Source organism: Corvus hawaiiensis, chromosome 2 (genome assembly GCF_020740725.1).
Source record: "Corvus hawaiiensis isolate bCorHaw1 chromosome 2, bCorHaw1.pri.cur, whole genome shotgun sequence".
Classification (NCBI taxonomy): domain Eukaryota; kingdom Metazoa; phylum Chordata; class Aves; order Passeriformes; family Corvidae; genus Corvus; species Corvus hawaiiensis.
Genome location: NC_063214.1, coordinates 65,131,052 through 65,156,792, shown reverse-complemented (window position 1 = coordinate 65,156,792; position 25,741 = coordinate 65,131,052). Strand labels below are relative to the sequence as shown.

The 25,741-nt window shown below is 34.7% G+C and overlaps 1 protein-coding gene across 4 annotated transcripts in view; it reads left to right on the top strand.

Annotated features, from left to right (window-relative positions):
* The window catches only part of DIAPH3 (diaphanous related formin 3), a 210,119-nt gene that overhangs the window by 86,304 nt on the left and 98,074 nt on the right, over positions 1–25,741 (top strand). For 3 of the 4 annotated variants that reach the window (XM_048295463.1, XM_048295461.1, XM_048295464.1), the window contains 6 exons: positions 194–226; positions 2,919–3,014; positions 3,938–4,032; positions 9,265–9,366; positions 20,039–20,278; positions 22,934–23,063. In XM_048295463.1, coding sequence (XP_048151420.1) covers positions 194–226; positions 2,919–3,014; positions 3,938–4,032; positions 9,265–9,366; positions 20,039–20,278; positions 22,934–23,063 — 696 coding nt within the window. The remainder of the gene's footprint in view (positions 1–193; positions 227–2,918; positions 3,015–3,937; positions 4,033–9,264; positions 9,367–20,038; positions 20,279–22,933; positions 23,064–25,741) is intronic. The other variant, XM_048295462.1, reaches the window with a different exon arrangement.

The window sequence follows — 25,741 nt, the reverse complement described above, 5'->3', positions numbered from 1 at the left end:
CAGCCTTCACCCCCTCATGGCTCTTGTAAAAAATTATTGGTGTCCTTGGCTGAAACCAGGACATTAGCAAAGGAGGTAAAAATTTCTAGAAGCAGTAGGAGGTATCAGAGTTTTCAGTGGGAAGCACAACAATTCAAACCAGCAAGAAAAGTAATATGCATCCTTTGCTTCTTACTGCTGCCAACTACATAAGGACATGACCTGAATTCTGCTGAAGAAGTATCATGTAAGTTTGCAGTAATTTAGTTTGTTGCATAATTGTAGAACTCTGCATACAATTTCTGCATGAGTTTCCTAGAGTAGATACGTTCTATGCTTACATGTTTTTTCTTAGTGTTGCGATGCCTTAAGTAGTGCTATGTAGCATTGTGCATAACCCGCTCCTGGGTGAAAATTCCCGAGGCTATTAATAGCCACTTCATTTGCAGCATTGTTTCTTGATTTAAGTAGGGGATGAAGTGGTGCATGTTTAACTGTTAAATTTTTTTTGCATGTTTGTGTATCTCTGTATTATCTCTAAGACTTGTAATGAATAAATTTTGCTTTCTAGTGCTGGAAGAAGCAAACTTTTTTTTTTTTTTCTATTTCTGCCCCTATTAGTGTCCAGTTTGAGGCTGTCAGGATAAGTTTAAGCGAATTAATAAATTTAGATAATTTAACTTCTTTTTATTGTAACTACAAAGGAAATTATTTTCTTTCTTGTAAAGTTTTTGCAAAGTTCCAAGGTAGCTATAAAGCATTTTACTGTATTTTCGTTAAGGCATGAAAATTTATTGGAACCTGTACTACAGGAATCTATAGGTCTTCTAGTGGAATCTGCAATTCTAGTGTTGACAAGACTGAGGCAACTCAAAAGTCATGTTTTTAAGAGTCACCATTTTCAGTGTGTAGCTGAAGAAGTTAAGAAATTTGAGAGGTCTCTTAAAATGTGTAACTGCTGGAGAAAACAGTCACGTGGTTCTGGGAACTGTAGCCCCTTGACATACCCTTCTGGGTTCAGTAAGGGCTCTTTTTCCAGCATAATCAGAAAAAGTGCACCTTTAGTGGTAACCTTCTTTTTATCCAGTAGCTTTAATGTCATTCTATTCCTTTGGAACCCAGGCTACAGAGTTCTCACATTGGTGGTGAAAACCTACTTTTGCTGTCACATGTGGAGTAAGCAGGGTGTGTAGTTTTTCCTGGTACAGGAGAGTGCTAACCATTCTGTTAAATCTGTGCTAAAAGAATTTGAAGGCCAAGTGGTTTTGTGGGTAGAGTGGAAACAGACAAAAGAGGAGGATTGTGGCTTTGTAACCCATTTTCCAGGACCCTGGATATCAGCCCTTCTTCTAAGGACTGCTTTATGTCTTAGCTTAGTGATTTCATTTGTGCAAAATACAGGTTCCTTTCTGCACTGTGGCACGTCCTCAGGAGCATCATGCTGCCTAGCAGATGTAGAGTATCAAAAGTGATTTAGAAGATGGTTCAAATTTGTGTCTCTACCTACTCGGAAGGGACTTGAATCTGTTTCTTCAGTCCCTGTGTGAGGTCTTGAAGTCCTTATCTCTTCGGTTGTATCCTAGATAACAAAGCTCAAAGACCTCAAGAGGTCATTTAGTCTGTGTCCCAATCCTTGGCAAAATTTATTGTGCTTAGAAAAGCATTTTTTAAGAATGATGTAGCTCCTAAATATCTCTCTTAACATTTTCAGAATTAATTTCAGCTTAGGGAAATCCTCTTAATAATTCATGTTTATGTCTAGTTTTCTCAAGGATCATCACTGAGCTAGAAATTTTAATCCTATGTCTCCTTGACAGGACTTCTCATCTATATCTATCTCCTTCAGAAGTCAGTAGCACATTATATTATTGTAGCATATATTCTACTCTCAAATATTTGAAGCACGTATAACTTAATTTGGAGCAATCATACTGTAAAAGCTTGGAAACTAATTTCATTTGTGAAACAGTATACAGAATTAGATAAACAGTAGCAATACATTTGGTAAATAACATTTGACAGTGAAGATTTGTTCTGGGGGGAAGAAGAAGGAGAAGTTAAAAAAGGAGTACAACCAGATTGTATTTAAGGAAAGATTTGTGTGGTTTTTGCTTCTTAGTTTGTTTGCATAATAATTGCTACTAATACCTTATCAAGCCTATGTTGTTATTTTAAGTGAAATTCTTATGACAATGTGTGAATAATGAGAAATAAGTTCAGCTTACACAGTGTATTCGGGAGATCCTATCTGTATGAATTATTTTCTGAAAAGAAAGAATAAGCCAAAATCTCCAGCAATGTTAATATATGTTTATAAAGTCACTTTTTCTTTGTGGTATTTTTAATAATGTGATTCCATCACATATTTAAAAATACATCTTTTTGAGGGGGGAAGGAAAATACATCTATATATCTATATCTCTTTATGCTGTATAGGTATATAACAACTCATATATATCCTAAGGTAATGTTAATTTTTTAATAAGCCAGTGGCTTTTGATAATTTTAGTGCATATAGTTAGACAAAAGCAATCACAAAAATAGATAAATGTCTCAGTGTTGAGACGTATTGCCATGTTTTTTAAGATTTGTTATTGTTAAAATATAGTTCATAGTCCTAGCCTGGCCAGGTTAACTGGAGCATGTTGCATGATATTTTAAATATGACTGAATTTGTACAATTAACATTAGCATGTTTATTCATGTCATATATATTAAAAAAAAAATCTAGAAGGCTAACAAGCTGACAAATTTGACTGAAGAGCAAAAGTCTTGGAATACAAGCAATACATGCAAAACCTCTCTATATTTTGTCTGTTTTCTATCATCTTTTCTCTGTAAATTGACTATGCTTGATAGCAAATATGCTTTCTGAATTCATGAATGTTTTTCTAAATATTAAGAATTAACCATGATTATATTTGTGTTTACTTTGGCAGCAAAAAGAGAGGAGGAGGATTTTGAAGAAAAAAAATCCATTAAGAAGCGAATCAAAGAATTAAAAGTTTTGGATCCTAAGATTGCACAGAATCTGTGTAAGTAGATTCTGGTTTTTTTTTTTTCCCCAGAAAGTAATATACAAACGTTCCATAAAAGTGTCTTTCTCTGTTGTCTGATTTCCAGGTAACCACTTCTTGTTTAAAATGTGTTTAAATATGTGGATGTTGTTTTTAAGCCCAAGCATGTGAGTTGATACAGCCGAAGCACTTAAGCAGACCCCAGAAGCAGTTAAAGATTATTCCTGTTCAAGGCTGTATATATTGAAGTGCAAGCATACAGCTATGTATCTAATCTGTTTGTATGTCCAATATATTCATCAAGGAATACTGGCTACCCCCCTTCCCCTGAATTTCCCCAAAAAGAAGGATGATAATGTATGCAGGATGTCTGGCCATCTCATGACCTTTATAGAAAGTAGGCCATACTTGGTACTATGGAATAGTATGCAAAAAAAGAAGATAAAGTTTTGGTGGAGAGAAGTGCTAGGAAGAATAGATTCCTAAATGCCATCAGAGATTAAATAAGAAATAATTGGATTATGGTGAATAAATAAAGAGTGCTTATAGGAGCATTTTGTTTTCTGGTTCTGTGGTTTTGGTTTGTCATGGTGCTTCTTCAAGGGAAAGCTCTGACAAGACTGTTGAAAAAAGTTGTAATTGTCACCTCAGCACAAAATACTGTAATAGTAGTGATTCTTCTGCAGAGTAGACTGTCTCTGACCACTTACGGAAGTCTTCTGTGATGCTGGATGTTGTACATAACAAATGGATATGGAGAAGGCTGGAATTGAAAGAGAACAGTAATTAAAAATACATTAAAAATTATCTCTTACCTATATTACTTGACATAGTCTTTGTTAATCTGAAGATGGTATGACCTGTTTTGCTGCTGTTTTTTAAGTAGAAGCAAGATAGTTGTTGTCTTGCTTTCTTCATTATTTGTGGAATCTTCGTTTTAGCAATTTTCCTTGGATCTTTCCGAGTGCCTTATGAAGAGATCAAAATGATGATATTGGAAGTAGATGAAACACAGCTCTCAGAGTCCATGATTCAGGTAACAAAAATGACACTTAAGATCCCAATATTTCAAGAGAAGCTTCTCAGTAAATAGAAACCTGTAGCTAAAAAAGCCTCTTAATGTAAACTTTTGGCTAATGAATCACTGCAAGAATCTTCTTGTCCTATGAACTGTAGATTTTTTTTTAAATTGTAATGCTGATATTTTTACAAAAGTAATTTGTGTTGTTTTTGACTGGGATTAAGTTTTTTCACAGTGGCTGGTGCGGGGCTGTGTTTTGGATTTGTACTGAACACAGGGTTGATAATAGAGAGATGTTTTTGTTAATACTAGCAGGGCTAACACAGAGCCAAGGCCTTTTCTTCTGTTCATACTGCCCCGCTAGTGAGGGAGCTAAGGGTGCCTGGGAGGTTGGGAGGGGACACCGACAGGTGACCCAAACCGACCAAAGGGACATTCCAGACCGTATGGAATCATGATAAGTATATAAGCTGGGGGGAAGAAGAAGGAAGTGGGATGGAGTGGTGGTGTTTATTTTTTCAAGTCACCATTGCACACGATGGGGCCCTGCTCTCCTGAAGATGGCAGAAAATACCTCCCTGCCCATGGGAACCAGTGAATTAATTCCTTGCTTTGCTTTGCTTGTGTGCATGGTTTTATCTCATCCCATGAGTTTTCTGGCTTTTACCCTTCCAATCTCTTCCTGATCCCGCTGTGGGGAGAGTGAGCAAGTGCCTGCTTGGGACTTAGTTGCTGGATGGGATTAAACTATGACACAGCTGAATTTATATTCTCAATTTTCCATATTGTCCCCACCTAAATAGAGACTTTTTCTTGGGTACGTATGATGTTTTGTTTCTTCCCTACTTATCAATTTTTCCTTTGCCTTGTTTTTACCTCTGTCTTATCTGCACAAATCTCTGTTTTGTTTGTTTAGTTTGGGTGGGGTTTTTTTTTGTTAGAGCCATAGCAATCCAATATCTTGCCCTAGGGCATTTACAGCATTCACTGCTTCTCTTCCTTGGAATTTATTTAGGTAGTGTCTTCCCTTTCAATATTGTTTTTTTAAAACACAAAGCTAGTATGACTCTTATGTGGAGCCAAAGGAAAATGGAAGTTCTATATACAGTGATATTCTAGGGTTGAAAAGCTGAAGATTTAATGAAGTATGTACAAATGAATCATTTTAGAGCCATGGAAAAAATAATTTGGAAGGGGTGTCTTGAAGCCATTTGAGCCAAGGCTCTGCTCAAAGCCAGGTCAACTAGAAAGTTTGATCAGGGCCTTTTCCATCAAGTTTTTAGTATCTCCAAGGCTGGAGACCCCATAGGCTTTCTGGACACCTTTTCCAGTATGGAACACATGTGGTGGAAAATGTTTCTTTGTTTATCTAACTGGAATCTTTATTGTTATAACTTGTGACCTTGGTCTTCTATTGCACAGCTCCAAGAGGAACTTAATTGCACCTTCTTTGTACCCTCTATTGGGTATCTGCACACATTTAAGTGCCTGTGAGGCTTGCTTTCCTGGAGTTCCACAAACTGACTTCTTTCAGTCTGTCCTTGCCTGTCATGTGCCATATTCCTGAGTCATCTTGATGGGCATCAGTAAATTTGAAAAGATCTGTCTTTGAAAGAATTATCTGTCTTTTGAACATGACTCTGGCATACTGTGATCAACTTCAAATTATTGCTGTTGTGGCTCATAATGTCAAAACATAATATATCAATAATTGATAATTACTATCTATCTACTGGTAATGTGGTGGAAGTTTTAGATTGCTAATCTCTTCAGCATACTTAAAAGTGTGTTACAGACTTGGGTACCAGTCCCTATTGAAACATGAAAGAAAGTTGAAGGTAGATTGGTTTTTTAGAAACATACTCTTTTTGCTGGAATGTTGATTAGTTATAACAAATACAGGTATTAGGATCATAAAATTAGGTTTACATTAAGGCTTACTGAAATTCAGATGTGGCTTGTACTGCAACACATAGCAGCTGGTATTCAGAGGTCAGAACAAGTCAAATCTGTATTTGTATGGTTTTCCTACAAAATAAATTTCCACCATATCAGAATGTCAAAACAACATCCTACTGAGGAGGCTGTGCAATGCTAAGCATGCCATTTTTCTTCCTGCATGCAGTTTTGCCCTCTCCTTGTCACTTGGATTTCAAAGATATTTAATCTCTCTTCAGCTATTTGGAGTTCACTTTCCCTTCTTCATTGAAGAATGAGATGTTTCTCTTGAATATTTGAAGGAGCAAGCATGAACCATCATCTCCAGTGACAGTATATATAGTCATTGTATAATTCTTATTCTTTTGTTCAATGATGCAGTTAATATTGGCACTGAAACTATTACTTTAAGGTTATTAGGATGAACATAGTTTACACTTCTAAATTGGTTTTTTTTAGTCTAGTTTGCACTTAGATCACTTTTTCAAGGTTTTCTTCATGCTCAAGAGCAGCGTGATGTGTATCTTTATTTTATTTGGTATAATAGTAGAAATTCTCTACGGTAGCATGAAAAACTGAGGGATGGAATATGCTCTGCTGTTATGTTCAGCTTGAACTCTCAGATAGTCCATGCTTGCTCTGAGACTCTCTCATGCTATTTGATCTGTTTTCAATGGTTAAAATTTATCTTGTTAGAAAAATTAGGTCCTCAACAATAATAGGAAGCAACCTGTATAAATAAATACTATATATCAAGATTATGAAAAACTGTCATTTTGATAATTTCTGTGTGTATTATTTAAAGAAGGCAAAACTTATTTTTGCATTTAGGCTCCAGGGGAAAAAAATCATCAAACCATTAATGGGTAGTTAATTAATGATAGTTAATTAACTTCTATGTGAAGTTGCAGTAAGCTGAGAAAATTTATTTTCATGGATAATTTTTTTTGTTTTTCTATCATTATTTTTAATTTCTTCTGTGGACAGTTGTTTTCATTATAATTGTATATGCCTTGGGATAAAGAATGCCTAATTTTCCATATATTTAAAATATCTAACACACCCTAGCCCACTGGAGCTATGCAGTAACAATATAATAGGAGATAACTTTTTGACACTCCGCTGATAATCTTTTGGCTCTATTAACTGGTATTAGCAGTAAAGTATGTTGAAAGTCATTGTATCCAGTAACCTCCCTATGTAGGTGGCATCAAAATTGAGTCCAAAGTGATTTTGACAGTGGTTGAGCCCTTTTGTGTTTGCTTTTGGAGGAGAGTGAACAATTTTATTTAAGAAAAGGGTAAGAGAAGTTGAAGAGCCAAAAGTGAGAAATTATATCCTTCAAGTGTACAGTAATGTTAGCAGCTGCTGTGATTGTGTAAAAGTCAGTGGAAGGGAATACAAATGATCATGCTCACAATATCCTGTACAAGCACAGTCATATAAATCACTCAGGAATATAGACAGCATGTTTTTGCCAAGTGATTAATCACTTGAAGACCTAAATCAGGTGGAAAACTCAGTAGAACTTAGGCTTCAAATTTAGTTTGAAAGTTTGGATGTAATAATATTTATCCAATGATTTCATCCAAGTTGCTAGTTTCTGGGTAAAACAACCCTATAATAACTGAAAAGGGACTATCTGAGTTCGAACTTGAAAATGGACTTAAGACACTCATCTTTCTTTGAAAGTGGTAGAACCATGTGCCTCGTTGCTTCAAAAAGTTGGTATCTGCCTTCATATATACTTAGGTTACTAAATAAGTATCCAGCTGTCTGTCTCTATTTCTACCTTCAAAATATTTTTCAAGTATGCATTATGGCCATGCTATGAAAATATGTTCTGTGTATTTCATCATTCTGAGAAGACAGAAAGCATATATAGGTTTGCAACCATATGGCTATTTTTCTTCATTCATATAAGTTACCTTAGACAGTATGGTACTTCTTTCTAGGAATTTCTTGCTTTCAGCAGGTTTTCTTGTTTAGCTGTAAGTGTTGTTCAGTGTGTCCTAATATCACTGTTTCTGAAGTTGGAAATTTGTCCTTAATCCAACTCTTGTTATGATTAAGAAATAAAATGTATTTTCTCTCCATCTGTCTCCATCCCCCTCCCCCCACTCTGCTTCATTTAGAAATTAAATGTAGTGCTGAAAAATGTAAAACCTCCAAAAGTCATGTTGTGATCCCAAAACTCATTGACTAATTACTGAAATGTTTCCTGTAACAGTAAAAATTCTTTCTTCTGCTTATTCTCTGTTTGATATTCAAAATGTGTTTCATCTGTAGCTGTTCAGAAGCTTTATTTGAACACCATAAAAGCTGCTTTGATATCAGCTGCTCCTTCAGTTTTGGTTGCTTTTTTTCTTATTTTCTGATGCTCAATATTGAAAATACTCATCCAACACTTGACTGTTTTTGTTTTTTGAAAGTTTTGTGGGCAGTTTCTCTACATAGGAAAACTATTTCCGCATCAAACAATAACATTTTAGTTTTAGTAAAGATTAAGGAATCGTGTTATATTTAGAGGTGTTTATGTGAGTGTTGCATATCAAAAAAAGAAATAGGTGTGTTATGTTTTTAATTTAAAATGTATCTTTTTACACTTTGTACCCTTTCATTTTTGCTCAGTGTTACTGATTTAGTGCCGGACAGCTTCATCCGTAATTAATAAATTTAGTCTTTTTTACAAAAGTATTTTCCAAATGTAATAGTGGTAAGGATACATATGACTGCTGTTCTACTAAAAACCAGAAAAATATGTGTCCAACCACCCCATATGGACTTCTGAATTCAGCTGAAGCTGAATCTCACTTCTGATTTACTACTTCTAGCAAGTTTTCAGGCTAAATAGTAGTGTAAGTAAGTAAGTAAGTATAAGGGGTTTAAACTTCTGTTTTGAAATGCTAGAAAATAAATTACTCTTTTCAAAATACTTTTCATCTAGCATTAGTAATTCTTGCCATCCTTTGGATGGTTATGTTACACTTGAAATTCTTGTTCTGTTTGCTTTGAAGTGTTCTGTTTGCAGAACAAGTGCCTATCAAGCATATTTTCTTTAAAAAAAGTTTAAAAAAAAGACTACAAGAAGTGTCTGTAGAATCAGTGTCAGGTGCTGGCAGTATTGTATCACTTACCTTTTACACTCAGTTACTTTAATTTGTGTGTTGCTATGTACATTCTGGTGTCTTCAGGGAAGAGTTGTCTTAGGAGTGTATGGTAATGATGCATATGTAAACTCATTTGTTTACAATAATACAAGCAACACAGAATCTGAGATTTTTAAGGCTATTTTGTTTTTCTTTATAGAATTTAATAAAACACCTCCCTGAACAAGAACAATTGAATGCATTGTCCAAGTTCAAGAATGAGTATAACAATTTGTCTGAGCCAGAGCAGTTTGGAGTTGTGGTGAGTTCTGTTTTATTATCACCTTTTGTTTTGGTCCTTTCTTGAAATACAGTTTTAATATAATGTTATAGAAAAAAATAGACAGTTGCTTCTTGCTAAAAGTGAAGGGGTTCCAGACTGGGAGAAAAGTGCAAGTGCTACCTTTCAATTGGACGTTTATTGAACATATCCATGCCTGTGGAAGGCCTGATTATTGAAATAATACTGCTGGAATGATTTTGAATTCTCTTTGTTTAAAAAAGTAATTTACTTTTGCAAAAGAAACCAAACCAAAACCATAAAAACTTTGGTGTTTTCTGTAGCAAAGTTTCACTGCGAGATACAGAGCTATATTTGAATTTCCATAGCTAAAATAGTTTGGCCTTACTTTTGTTTGCATTAATAAATCTCAACTTTTTCACTGAAGTTTTCTACACTAATTTTTTTTTTCTATTCTCATTCTGTAAATGACAAGAAAATAATGTCATAGCCATCATGTTAACATATTCTGCCTCCTGCCTCCTGTGTTTTATACCGTGTTCTGTCAAGAGTTACACATAATCACTTTTTCCCTTCCCACCAGGAAGATATGTTTGTAATACCTTCCAGGTGGCATTCACAAAGGAAGACTGGAAGTGAAAAAAGGAAAATGCTGATTCAGTGCTGGCAGTTGATGCTTTTTGTGGAAATACAGTTTGCATATAATTTCTGTATCACTCATAATTCATAATTGGTAATTACTTCATCCAGACAAACTCAGAGTAATGCTATATAGTTTCCTGGTGCATATGTCTATACAATTCTTTGATTTTTCTTGTCCATTCCTGGAGGTTCAACCTAAGGTGGTTATTGCTAAGATTAGTCTATCTGAGGGAATTTCCCGTGAGGGAATAATACTTATTCAGTTGGATGGAACTGTCAGTTGATGAGAAGAGCTAGACCAGCAACAGTGTAGGTAGAGTTCTGTTGTGTGTAGCCCAACTTTTCTGACAAATTTGTCTTGAAAAGTTGAGGCAGTGTGATAACTCAGAAAAATAAAATAAATGGACAAAATAATAAGAGGTCTTATATCTCAAAAATTTGTGGAGCTTCTTTTCTGAAGGAACAACCATTTTTCCACTGGAAAGTGCAAGTCCATGCTTCTCCTGGTTCTCCATGCAAAACATTAAAAATCAAAGTCCACAAAAGACCAAACCCCATCATTAAGCACAGTTTCTCTCCTGTCACACCTTCTATGCATGTAGTAGAGCAGTTCAGAGAGCAAGCTACAGTGGTAATTATAGGAAACATTTTTCATTTCTGTTCAAGGGGGAAAATTTTAATAAGTCACATTTTTTACTCTTTGAATATGGAATCCTATCCATTTGCTTTTCATCAAAGTTCTTCAAGCTCCATCTGGCTCTCTTGCACCTTTTATTTTATTGTTGGCAATAAGCAATATTGTGGAATGGGCTGAGAAATTCTACTAATTTCTTTAGAAGCCACTATTGCTGCTAATATGAATCTTCACATTATTGCTGGTTTTGTTGGTTTTGTTTATTTTTCCTTAAAAATGTTGGTTTATGCCTCATTTTTTGCTGTCTGTTTTAAAAGAGAAGAATCAAACTTAAATACGAAATACAAGACTTTGTCTTTTAGATGAGTAGTGTTTTATAGTTATGTTTTTTTCAGAGAATTAGGAAATTCCATGTTAATTTGCTCTAAAGTTGTGATTAAAGGAACAATTGAACTATTTGACTCCTAAGGAAGAACCTAAATAGTGAATAAATGGCTAATTACTACTTGTGTGATAAAATTTTTTTTAACATGGAAACCCATTATCTTTCAGGCTTTGAATTGAAAGTCAAAGTTTGATACTCTGAAAGAAACAGCAAGACACTTAGTGAAATACTGGCTTGCTGTGACTGTTACAGTATTGTATGTTTAAGCAAAGTTAATAAACTTTTGTTGTTGGCTTAAAGACACTGAGGGCATGACTCTAAACAGTTCAGGTTCTCTTCATGTGTGTGGCTTGTGGTTTTGGAGTTTTGTTTAGGTTTTTATCTTATGGTTGTGAGGATTTGTTTTCTTTGTATGACTCTATGAGTTGCTTTTGTGGTTTCTGCCTTCTCTTTTTTAAAGTTATTTATCATTTTTATATTTTCTGTTCATTCAGCAGTAAGTATAAAATAAATCCTTTATTGTCCTTATCTTTTCTTCCAGACTTTGAGTTTTCTTTAGATAAACAACTTCATTTTCCTTTAGGTTCTTTCTTTCACTTACTCCAGGCTGGTGTCTCAGAGCGCAGATATAATCACCTATTACTGTGGAGTTTGTTTTTTGTTTTAGGATTGTGTGGTTTTTTTGGGGATCGGGGGATGGGGGCAGAGAGGGGCTTGCACAGATTCATTAACTATTCTATGAAAATTACATTAATTCTGTTCATCTTATTAAAAACTTAGCTGACTATTGTTAACTTGATGTTATATTGAATTTTGTATTTTCTTGCTCAAATTCTTGATGAAGTATGCTTGTGCTTGGCAAAAAATAAATACTCAATTGCATTTTTTTTTACCATAGTTGTTGTTTTGTACTTGGTTTTACTTACTGCAATAAACTTCCTCTAAAAGTTTTTTAAAACTTCCTCAACCTTCATATTAATTTCTTGGAGGTTTCATTGATTACCACATAATCACAGAATATTTTCAGTTGGAAGGGACCCACAAGGATCAAGTCCAGCTCCTAAGGGAATAGCCCATATAGGGATCGAACCCACAACCTTGTCATTACTAGCACCATGCTGAATCTTCCATAAAACTTGTTAATGATGAAGATTATCTTTGTGTTTAGAAATGATAGTCCTGTGACAGCACACCAGCAATGTGAAACCCACTGGAGATGGAATTTCATCTAGATGTTTACCTTGGTGACTGTTGACAGAAGGTTGTGTTTTGGTGGTTTTTACATTTTTTACCTGGTGCTTTCTTCAATGGACAGTATAAATATGATGTTGGTTTAGGACTTTCATCATTGTTGATTTGTTTTGTGGTTAGTTCTTTCCTACTAAGAAAAAGGTATTGTTTTAGAGACTATTTTTTCCTAATTTTTGGTGAAGTGTCTGTCATCGTATCAAAGAAATATTTAAGGAGTAAATCATTTAGTAATGTTAACCTCATTTGTTTTCAGTGAAGTTGTTAAAATAAGTATTAGATTTATTGATCAATTTATTGATTTATTGAGTGCAGTAATCTGTTTAATGGATTTTCATTGAACTATTACCATACCACTGGTCAATATATTATTCATAAGGAAGTTGTATACAAGCGTCTTTCAGCTGTTCAGAACTTGAATGTTCTGAATTTTCATAGAATTCCATTCTATGATTTGATGTACCCTTGCCAGTGCCTGTAATTCTTTGTGGTGTAAAAGGGTCCTGGACCGTATTAAATTTATTATATTGTTTGAAATCCATAAATGCAATTCCATTTAAGAAATTACAGTTTTGATGTTTTTTATAAACATTTCTGATGTAAAAAGTTTCTAATACTTGACAGGATTCATTAGCAGACATTTGACCTCAGGTGTAGGCAAGTGTACTAGCATTCTGACATATGAGAATACTGTCTCAAGAGCCACATGTGATAGCTCCTGCTATATTTCTTCTCTTATAACTCAGGACATTTGGAAAGATGTTCCCATATTGTCTGGTTGTAAAAAAAAAGGAAACAGATTTTTCCTTGATCACTTACATTTGCTCAAAGATAAAATTGAGGGAATTACAAAATATTGTTTCAGAAATAATTAATGCTCAGACCTTGTGAAATTCACTGACAGCTAACCCAAATAGAATTTGGCGAGCAATCCTCATGTGGCTTCACAGCTTGTTCATTGATGGATGTGTTTTTAATGAGTTTGTACCAAAGGAAAAGATTTCACTAGAGTAAATTGAAGATTAGAGTGAGGCCTGATGAAGGCTAGTTTGTCTTAAATAATTCAGCAGACACTTAAATTGATCAATTCCATATCCAGCTAATAGTTTCACCTGTATGTTCTCACTGAGGATAACTCAAAATGTATTAATGTTTTTTCACTGTTTGGAAAATATCATACTATCACTGTTTCTGCAGAGGTATACTCTGCCTTTCATAATACTTGATGCTTGGACACAGCCATACCTAGTGACATTTCAGTCTGTTTAAAATTCTGAAGTGTTGAAGTGCATCTGGGCTGTGAGATATTTTGATTCTGTTAATTTCTATCTGCAAGCGTTATCTTCCGTGTCTTCTAGATGTCATGTGTATCTGCTGCTCTCCCTTGTCAGTGTCCTATATCAGTATTTCCAGCCTTTGCAGGAGTGTTGCCAAAGATTAACTTTCTATTATGTGCCATCTGTGAGAGTTAAAAAATCTTTATGACAAATTGCAGTCAAGTTACCTATGTTGTAGAAAAGGAGAACATCCTTAACTCCTGTAATGTTGATGTATTTCAAACCTTGAACCTGGGTAAGGGTGGAGAACAAAGCTCCAGAAATACCTTCTGAAAGCGACCATCGTGATCTGCACTGATCTGACTATTTGCAGTTGCCATTGGATTGGCTTATGTTACTTCCTTTCCGTCAGTGAAAGATTGTGGTGCCATATTATAGATGAATGCTTCTGCAAATGCTTCAGTACCAGCAGGTCTTACTCTTATCTCTGTTTAGTTCCAGTAAAACCATTTTGGGTAGTTAATCTAAAGAACAATTTAAAAAATTTCGTCTTACTGTTGTCTGATGTTAATTCAGATGGCTAGAAGTGGGTGGTTGGTTGTTCTAGCACACACATAGGCTATCTCAGTTTTCTTCTTGGCAGATATCTCTACAGCTTCAGATCAGGAATGTTATTTGCCCGGAGGGTCCCCATCTTTTGCTTCCAGCCATTCACTTTGCACATTCTTGTAAATGTTTTGAGAGCCTGTCCTGCGTCTGATTTGATGTTTTTCTTCAGTAGTAATGTAAGCAACCCTCTAATGTTCATGTCATGCTTTACACATTATAAGGAAAACACTTCTGTTTTGAGTAAGGACCATGATCCTGCCATTTAAACTCAGCAACTTCAAGGGTTTCTTGGAATTCAGTCACCTAAATTGAGTGAGGTATCCGATTAACTGGCTAGTGTAGGGCAGCTGTGCTGAAAGGACCTGGAGGCTGATCAGTACCTCTTAAATCCCTAGAGCTTGAAATTACTGTGCAGATATTTTACCTGTTGCAGCTTCAGACTTTAGAGCTCAATGGAGCTCCAAGTGCTTTAGGATTTGCTTTCCCTGTGATCATTTTGTAGAACTGAGGAACTTTCTCCAAGACATGCAAACTGTCTTCTACAGCATTCACTTATGTAACATTTCATGTCAGACTGTTTTTGCCACAGATTAACTCTGGTTCCAAATAGACCAAATAACCATATGGACAAAAATTCCCCAGTCATTACTGACTTCGGTATTGACAGGACTACAGAAGCTCTACTGTGGAATGTTTTTTCCTTACCAGTTCTGTCATCATTATAGACATGTATCTTCCTTCTTAGGAAATTAACTGGGACACTCCTTGTTGGGTCAGTAGAGAAGATGATAACAGATATAACTTGCTGGAGGTCTGAGCTTTGGGGTCATGTCTGTCACATCAAAGATGTCAGAATCAGCTGCTAGCTGTGTAACATCAAATTTCACTTTTATGTGGGAGTTGTTAATGTGGTTCAACCTGATGGGAAGTACTAAACTTGCTGTCATGGTTTTGAGACATTCTTATCCAGACCTTTATCATGTGTCTGTACCTTCATGACCTCTACTTTGGGATATTCCGTATAGTAGACTTACTTTTCATTAGGAGATGGATTCCTGGTAGCAGCCAGACAGAAAATGAGGCATTTATTTTAAAGTTAGGCTTATCAGATTTTTCCATCTGGAATACAGTTACATCTGATTTACTTTTAGAAACTTTTCTCCATTTGGTTTGATATTATATTATTTGATTTTAAATTCCTCAATGACATATGCCCTTGACTTCTGGTGTTAATTTATTTATTTTTGCTACCTGTATGAATTAGAGGTTTTACAGAGGATTTTTACCTATATTAAACGCTTGGTTTCCCATGAGGAAAGCTTTTCAGTCTAGTAGCATCTGCTCCATATGTGTCTTTTAATGAAAATAGCCTTTCAGACATCTGTTAGGCCTGCTAAAAATAGAAGAATTTTGGAAATGTGGACCCTCCTCTTCTTGGAAGATTCCTTTTTAGGAAAATATCATTGTCCAGTTTCAACTTGGAAAAACAAAAACTGTCTGCATTCCATACTGATCAAGTTGTCAGTACATCTAATTGTATTTTTTAGATAAGGCAAAAAACAAAAGACTACTTTCTTTTCATGGAACTTACCTTTCTGTGAATTTCAGCATGAAGACTAAGCTCAGCTTATTTTGACAGCTGTGTTGTAGCCCCCATTGGCAATTCTGAGATCTGCTCACTGACCTTGCTGGTCCATCTTTGTTGAACATAATGCAATTCAAAACGGTACCAGGGATTTTCTGCGCTGTGAATCAGTGCACTGTCATCCACATGACAAGAGAAGGCTGCCTGTGTGCAGCTAGGAGGTAATTGATAGGTGTTGTCCCTGTGTCACTTACAATACACTGCCTTCTATTCTGACCTGCATATCCTTTAGGATATTGCAAATCTTGGATTTGCAAGAAACTTAGTCAGTAGTAGAAATTCAAGCTGTTTATAATTCAGGCTGGAGAACCAAAGTAACAGGCCATGCTCTCTATCACTGCTAATAAGGCTGAAAATTCATTAGTTCAATTATTTGCTTATATATATATATATGTATGTGTGTGCGTGTGTATATAACGACTTGATTTCTCTTAAGTAATTTTAATTTTGTGTTGGCAGTTCTTGGCTTTTTCATCATTTCCTTGAGGAAAAAGAGTGTGTCAAAGGTGAAGATAGATGTACTATTTCCACATATCCATAAAAACATTTCAAGAAAAACACTGGTTTTTTATTGTGAATTGACCTCCCATACTGCGAAATAATGTTTGATCTTTCCAGAATGCTGCTGTTTTTCACTAAGATTTAGGCATGTTGGCTGTCCTTTTCAAATTGAGCAGGATGTTATTTTGTCTTCTTTAAACATGATAAAATGTCTGTTAAGGTATCAGTCCTTCCTTATTTGATTTCTTTTTCTGCTTTTCAAGTGCCTGGGTCTAAAGATAAGTGTCAGGAATTTCCCCTTTTTACCTCTGCACTCTTGAGAGTTCACTGATGCTGCAGTGGTGAAAGCCATACATTATCCACAGGGAATGGTGTTCCAGTTTGCTCTCTTTAGTCAGCTTTGCTGTAACAGTTATTTTACTTTTTGGATGGGAACATTTTCAGGTGGTCTGACAGCTTCAGCACTGTTGCTCCTTTTAAAGAAGGTATGAAACTGAAGTGCTTGCAGTGTTTTTCTCTATGAGCTTGTGACAGGAATGAATCCCCTTCAGTGATCAAAATGTAGTGTCAGTGGAACTTCTGAGATGCTTTCCGTTACTTGACATCAACAAAAAAGATAGTGAAGGTACACATATATCAGACTGCACATTCTTGTAGTTGCTTTGTGATTTATGCTGTATTTGAGAGAAAAACCTGTCTTTGCTGTTAGATGTGAGATCTGTGAGAGCCACTACCGAGTAGCTCAACTCATAAGTCAGTTCCCATTTGGACATGCTTGTAGTGAGACTCTTCTTGTGGACTATTACTTAAAAAGTAGAACAATTAATTACCTGTATGCTGAGTTCTCTGACATGTATAGCATGTATAGGTTTCTTCTTCAACCTCCCATTTTAGTTATTTGGATTGTTAGTTTTCAGAATTCCACTATCAAGACTGAAGTAAACTTATGTCCTTATATGCTGATTATTAAAAAAATATAGGATGTTAACATAAGCTGGTCAGCATTGCAACACTTAAATTCTTAGCATCTCTTGTGGTAGGGTGTATGGATTTTACAGTTTTAATATAACTGTGGACTACATGTCACAAAGAAAGCCAGATATTACGAAGGGAACTCTATCTCTTCCCAATTATTGACTTAGCAAACAGGTAAAGAAATAATACCAACAACATGCATTGTGCATGGATTTCAGAGCATTTTGAACAACAACAACAACAATAATAGTAATAGTAGTAGTAATAACAATAATAACAATCCCAGTGGCATTTCTGTTGTGTTTCTGATATGTGTTCCTGTTTCTAATTTTCTAGATTACATATATCTGCATTCATCCTTAAGAATTACATACTTACATACTGGATGTCTTAATTTCTTATAGTTCAAGTGGTTCTGATGAAAACTGCCCCTTTTATGCAGATGTGCATGCTCATGTTTGTGCAGCTCATCTTTGTGGTCTAAAGTGCACATGTATTTCAGTTTCAAGGATCTGGCTGTCTGAAAAGCCTAGAGTCCATAAATGATGCATCTTCTCATGATTCTATAGTATCTTGAGTTTAGTACTATTTAAAATCAATGCAACTTACACTGCATTTTTAAAGTTTCTATGGTTTACTATTAATGATCATCTCTATTGCACCCTGAGTAGGGTATTAAATATTAAAATTCTGGATAATTTTAATGGAGTGTTGTGATTTTTTTTTTTCTAGTCTAGTCTCAACTTTTTCCTGATTAACTTCAGGACACAACTTAAAATTAAAAACATTGTTCTCAAGATGCTGGGAAGTAGTAGTACATATACAAATTTAGTAAGATAATTGAGGAAGAGTTAATAGTGATTCTTCCTGATAGAGCTAGGAGAGTGAATTTGTAGCACTTGCCTCTATCCACTACCTTAACTTTCTTTTAAGTAGTTATTCTTAAATTAGGTATAAAGTCGTAAGAGTACTGTGTTAATTTCATGTGGAATTTAGGTATTTCTCTTTCTATTTTGCTGCGAGTTCAAATTCAAGTTCCATTATCATCTGTTCTTAAGTAAGAATTTTACCACACTTGTAGGATAAGAACAGAATATCTGCCTACAGTTGGTACTGAGCTAATAATGTTCAAATTGTACATTTTAAGTGTTTTACTTGAGCACCAGGCTGGAGGCAGTCTGTGGACTAAAGTGCAACAGCTGATTTTCAGCCTAGTTTAATCTGAAAGACATCCTGATTGTGTGCTCTGCTTTATGATGAAAACCAAAGTATGGTTAGTGGAAAGGATTTCGTATTTTATATCAAGATTTCTTACCTGATCTAAAATGCAAATGATATGTTGACTTCAATGAGACATCATTGAGTGGCTGCACAGCTATGCAGGCATTTCTGAAATGGCCTAGTAACATAAAATGTTAACTCTACCTGATTTTATTTTCTTCTACTGTCACAGTGAAACCAGTAAAATAATTGTAAATTCCATCCTCTTCTGCTTCTATATCAAAGCCTTTGGATTAGACAGCCTTCAGTTTCACTTTACACTGAAAATGGATGGAGTGTCACCATTGTCCTTTACACTGAGTCTCTTGGGATAATCAGTACCATATGACTTATGAACGTTGCACTGTCAGAGGAATTTTCACATTGATAGACTAGGTCTGTGTTGAGAAGTAGTCTGTAAAACCTTAGGTATCACTGTGGTTTGGAGGGAGATATGTCCAATTTTAAGGCAAAAGTTTAAGGCCACTATATGAAGCCTACTGCTTTGTAGAAGTGCCAATATAATTGCTTCTTTCTTGCATTGAGAAGTACTGATAGCTGGAATAATGTGTTCATTTTTAAGAAAGAAAAAACAAAAAAACAAAACTTAGTTTAAGATTTTGGGAATTGTCAAGGTATTACTGTCTTGAATCTGGCCTTGAGAAGGAAGAAGACAAGGATGAGGAAGGAGATCTTATGGAATTCATGAAACTGATGAGAAAACAGGGATAGGGAAAATAAGATAAGCAACTCATGGAATAATTTTTTAGTGTTTCTAGAGTGGATGTAGTAAACAATGTGCAAAGTATGTCTGGAGTGAGAATTCAGTGACCTAGTATATAAGAAGATCAAAATTTCAGTTGAAAATACATGATCAGTAAACCATAGAAAAAGCCAGGTATTTTGTATATGATCTACAGAAGCTGTTTTCCTGGGAGCATTCAGCTGCACCTAATTAACTGTATTAGGTTAGTATACAGAAGCGTAGGCGGTATGAATACTGGTATATATTAGTGTATGCTATATTAAGTGTTTCATAGCTGAGATTTTTCAAAACTGTTATTTTCCTGCAAGTTTATAATAAGCTCTTATTGACATCAGCTTTCAAATATTTGCACCAGAAAATGAGATTTGTCTTGTTTTGGTACTAGAGTTAGACAAAATTTGTGAACTACTTTCATTCCTTTGCAACTACTGGGTCATAAACTTGGATTAGTTTTATAGGATTTGGTATGTGAGTTGACAGATGTGATACATGATGACACTTTATCTTTTATTGCTTACACATACTAGTTATTTGGAAAGGATGGGGGCAGTTCCTATTAACCACAAGATGGGATTTCAGTTGCTTACCCAAGTGTCCCTCATTCATTCATTCATTTGCTATCAGTTATAGCAGATATATTGCTTCTTCAAGCCTGTCACACCAATAAATCATTTCAGAGCATATGCATTTGTACAGTGCCGAAGTGTACTATGAATTTTAAAGGAAATCTTCTATTTTTCTTTTCAATCAGATGAGCAACGTGAAGAGACTACGGCCACGGCTCAGTGCTATTCTTTTTAAGCTTCAGTTTGAGGAGCAGGTGAACAACATCAAACCTGACATCATGGCTGTCAGTGCTGCCTGTGAAGAGATAAAGAAGAGTAAAAGCTTTAGCAAGCTGCTGGAACTAGTATTGTTAATGGGAAACTACATGAATGCAGGTTCTCGGAATGCACAGACCTTTGGATATAATCTCAGCTCGCTGTGTAAAGTGAGTTTTGAAATGTCCATGTTGAATATTACACGTTTTGTTTTTTTTTTTAATTTTGCTACTTAAATACTCTGGTTTTGATGTTTTTCCTGAAGTTAATTATTTGCTTACTATTTTTTTTCCTTATTATTAGCATTAGTTGATAGTTTGAACAGTACAGCTAATCCATGAATAGTCATCTTGAGACTGTCTTGCATTTAATCACTTTTACGTGATTCTATTTTGAGGGAATAATAAAAAACCCAAACTAAATAAGGTTATGTAAGGACCTTATCACTGTGATCATAGTAGTTTTGTAATTTTAACATGTCTGAGCACTTCTAAGACATCTATCACATTTTAGTATGTTTTAATACAGTTATGTTTTCTTTTTTACGTGAATTTGCTCCTTACGTGATTCTCTTCTTATGTTGCTGAGTTTCATCAGTTTCTTACTTCTTCTAATTTTTCTTACATTTTCATTCTTTCAACTTTTATATAAGGTATATACTAGAAGGTGTCTATACTTTTCTGAGTGTTAATTTATAATTCATTCTAATGCTAATTACCTTTCCCATATTTACTGTTGTTATTTTTTTTCCTGTGCTCTCTGGGAGTTTACTGCAAAATCTTCAGAGTGCACATACAGTTCTTACAAGCAAGGAGTTATTTGAAACTTTGTGTGTAGTCTTTGTCTTTCTGTTTCTTTATCTTTTTGTACAAGAGAAAATACAGTTTGTTAACTTCTACATTCATGAAACTAATCACTGTGACTCTGCTATATTTCAGAAGAATTCTTTCACTGTGGTTTTTGAGTGTTGAATGTGATACCTGTGACATAAATACTTAACCTAGTTTAAAGTAAACATTAAATATGAGTCATCCACCTAGAGTTAATACATTGTAGATGAAGTGATTGAGTTAAAGATACAACTTGTTGAGAAACATATTCAGAAGGAAGATACTAAAGGTTCTTTCTCCAATTAGGTGCATTTACTTAAGTATGGTTTTACAAGAATCTGTCCTAGGTGTGGTTGTATTCTCTGTATTTTTAATGCACAGGACAAAAAATATATTTATGAAAACAATGTGAAGGTAATTGATATAAGGACTTTGCAGAGCAGGAACAAAAGTCAGAATTTATCTTGGAGACATAATTTATTAAGATCTAGAATGTGAAGATTTTGAAGATAGCCATGGAGTACTAGAAAAAGGAGAGAGGACTGATGTGTATAGATAATGAAAGTATGGAATGAATGACTGTAATAGTTCTTCTACATCAGAGAGCAGCCATGAGTATTCTCAGAAGAGGGATACGATATTGATATGTTAATACTCAATCATTCATTAAATACTGAAGTATTAAAATTATATGCATGTTTATAACGCAGGTTCATATTTATAGCTAATTTCTATTATGTATCACAGAGTTTCACATATGTCACAGTGTCACATTGTAGAAATTTTTTGTGGTGTTATTGAGACATCTTTCGCTGAGATTCCCAATACAGTGGAAGTAACATATTTTATAACATTGCTTACAGTAAGGATCCTGGAATACATTTTTGGGTTTTGATATATATATATGTGTTCTGTTTTCTGTTTATTTGGAAAACTGTGTTTCATATTATTATTAATCCATTTGGCTGAAGGAAAACATGCACGTTCTGGAAGAGTATATTTCATCATAGTAGAATTTTGAGCTATAAAAACAAACCAGACTTTTTACAGTTAATTATGACATATCAATACTGTGTTAAGGACTTTGTGCCTTGATATTCGGATGTAGAGAAGTCTTTGTGCAATTGTGGCACCCCTTTTTGTACTCATGCTTACTTTGTGACTACATGCTTGTATACTTTTCCTGCTAAGTTTTTTTATGTAGAAATAGTTCTTAAGTAGTGAAGAATGTGATAGTTTCATACATGATGTCATTTTCTATTTATAAGAATCTCTTTGATTTAAAACAACGTCTCAGTTGGAAGACTACAGCAGAAGTGTTTGTCAGTTGTCAATTGTTAGCGTTTTTGCATGAGTAGCTGCAAGTTTTAAAGTGGCCAGGCTTGAAAATAATTTTATATCTATAAAGAGTCCAGAAAGAAAAGTTTATGCTTAAGAATTATTGAAGTTAACTTTTTTTAAACAATGAGACCTATGAACTCTTAATTACTGTGTTAAGAATTGATAACTAGAAGAAGAACTTGTACGCGTTGAGGTTGTGTAGCTTCCACTATGTAAATATTTTTAGGCTAGAGTTGATTTCATACATAAGGAAGGAAATCATGTAATGCAGTGGATATGTGCATTATGTATAGTCAGATTTTGCTGATCAACTTTGATTTTTATTTTTATACTTTCATGTGCTTATTCACAGTTTTGCAAATATTGCTGTATTGTTAAAATAATTACATTTTTGAAAGAAATATGTGTACTGTTTTTGAATACTGACCGCAAATATTGCGTAGATAATAAATATTTAGTGTGATCTTTCTAGGGATTTTTAGCAAGGGGAGAAATTAAGCAGCCCATTGCTGTCTTGAAAAAAAATGTACTACTTTAACAGTTTGTTCTTTTCTTTCCTGGATGAATAATTACTAATATTTATTAATTATTAAAATGGTCAGAAATAAAGTTTTTCTCAGTGTTTTTACATTTCTTTTTCTTTTTCCTGCCCAGTTGAAGGACACAAAATCAGCAGACCAGAAAACAACATTGCTCCATTTTCTCGTAGAAGTGTGTGAAGAAAGCTATCAGGATGTCCTGAATTTTGTTGAGGATTTTCAGCATTTAGACAAAGCTAGTAAAGGTTTGTGTGACTAACTCAAGTTTTGATTTTGACACATTACAGTGTCTTGTGTGTGAGATGATGCTTATCTTTTTACTAACAATATTTAAAAATTAGATATTAATAGTCAATATCACAAATCAGTAATTTCAGCTGCTGTGAATGGTCTTGAACCATACTTATTGTTTGGTCCTCTAACATTTACTACAGGACTTCCCATTACCTTTCTTCTAACATATCTTCTAGAACCATTTTCCAAGTTGAATTTCTTTTAAAAGTTCTTTTCTGTTAATAGATCTTAATTCCAATTTTCAATCTTTTGTATGGTAAATGTATCACTCACTGTCTTCTAATTCAGACATGCAGGAAGGCTGTCATGGCATCACTTAATTTTATTTTATTTTTTTCAAAACATAGAATAGTTTTGTCTTCCCTACATGTATGTTTTTCGTGCAACAGTAGCATTTGAAGTCTGGAAAAATTTGTACTGTTTCATCATGCAATACAGAATATGGGAAATCTTTGTATGAGCAGCAGTGGAGTTTTTTGCAATTAATTTCTTAATTAAAAGTGCCTTTTCCATATTTTATCAGTTTAGGTAATTTAAACAGACTAAGCATGAAGGTAGAAATTGATGCTACCTCAGCACTGTCCTACTCTTGAAGGAGAAAAATGATTGGATGGTCTGTTTCAGTTAAAATTTTTTTAGTTTATGTCAGTTCGGAAATTATCACAGTTTATCTATATTGCTTTGTAGAGTGTCACTCTCATGCCTCAGTCAGTCTCCCTGCCACAAGTTACAGCTTTGCAAAACCTGCCTCTGATAGAGAACTTGAGATAGTGGTCCCTTACACAGAGTTCACTTTCTGGTTCATAAAGTTTCCAAGTTTACTTGATGCATTATAACCTGTAAAATTTAAATTATTTTTAAATAGCTGTCAAATGCTTCAAGCCCTTCACCTACTTGTTTGTACTGGTAATAGAAACAGTTTCTGCTGTGTATAAATTTAGTGTGTTTGGCATTATTTTCACTGTTAACTGGTCACTGATTTTTTTTTCATTACTAATATATTCTTGTCTGTATTGTGGTTGAATTTTTTATATCCTTATTAGAAGGCATTATTTTCAGTGTAGACAGTCTTCTTGTCTGACAGTGCTGACTATTTTCTGGAAGAATTCTGAGATCTAAATCAATGACCATTCAAAGAGTAGCCAGTAAAATTATCAGTTAGCCCAGGCTTTCTGTTCTGTTTTAGGCATCTGCTAATGACTAGTTGAGTCTTTGATCTCAGTAGGAGGTAGGATGGAAATAAATGATCATGTTTTCAAGTTTATATATTGAATTTACTACAGTGTATTATGAGATGCATTTTGCATTTCAGTTTTACCATATGAAAAAGACAAAGGCTTAGAATAACTTAACGGATTAGTGTACCAGTGTGTTTGTTTACACTTGTTTCCCTACCTGCAAAACTCCAGTCTGTTTTTGAAGATTCCTGCTGCACTGGAATTTTGGAAAACCCAGCAGATCACAAAAACTGTAACTCGTGGAGGTTTTTTGAACCTTTTAGTACTCCTGCAAAAGTACATTTCTATGAAGCAAGTTGATTTAATATGCACTGACTTTTGTACAGTAAATTTTTAATGAAGTGGCTGTTTTTGCTTGGGCTTACCAAAAGGTCAGTTAAAAAGAAAGTCTGTGAATCTCTTCAGTCACATCCACCATAATGGTCTCATGTAACTGATAGGCTGATGAAGTCTGACAAGTTGACTAAGAGAGCTGGGAAATCATAGCAGATACTACAAGCAATCATTATGACTACTAGGAGCTGAGACAGAGGGGAAGTCATCAAAAATCTTTTATGTAGTCAAATATGTGTATTCCAGAAAAAAACACTTGTTTTAGAACAGAACTTTGATACTAAGGGCTTAGAGCATTTCCTCCATCCCAAGATACTGTAAGTTAGGGTTTAGCAGAAATAATCCATCCTGGTTTGCATTTCAGGGAGGCAGTTTACACTTCCAGTGAATCTGGAAAACCGCTGGATCCAAATGTTACATCTAAGGGTTACAGGCTGCTGATAGCACAGAAGGGAGGAAGTCAGCCTGGGTTTCTCCTGTCATCCAGTAGAAAGGTTCTATTCGCATATATGCTGATTTGTTCCTCAAAGTTGTTGGGTGAGGAGACAACAGCACTCTTTTCTGCTTTTGTATCATGTTAATATAATGTTCAGTTTTTCCCTGAACCACAGAGGTTGTATTTTGGTCCAGTACTTGATTTTAAATCCTTTTCTCTAGCTTTTGTCCTGGCAAAGGTTAGGGCTTTGTACAGGTGGTGGAATTAAATTCCCTGCATGGTTTTATTGAACTTTGTTTTCTGAAGTAATTTTTTAAAGTAATTCCCAAGAATAAATCAATGAAGTTGGATAAGAATATTTTATTCTCCTATACCTTTGTTGCAAGCTAGTTTTTATTGAACTGGTTTTATTAGCTGTCTGCATATCCATGTCTTCAGATTCAATAATTTCACATTTTATATCTGGCATGAAAGTATTATTTGCAGGTGTCCTTTAAATTATAAATCAAAATTAATGTGGTAGAAAGATGTGTAAATGCCATTTGAACAATATTAACAGAAAACTTGAACATACATATTTATACATAAAAATGGAACTATGCCGTGCACTTGCTGGTTTTGG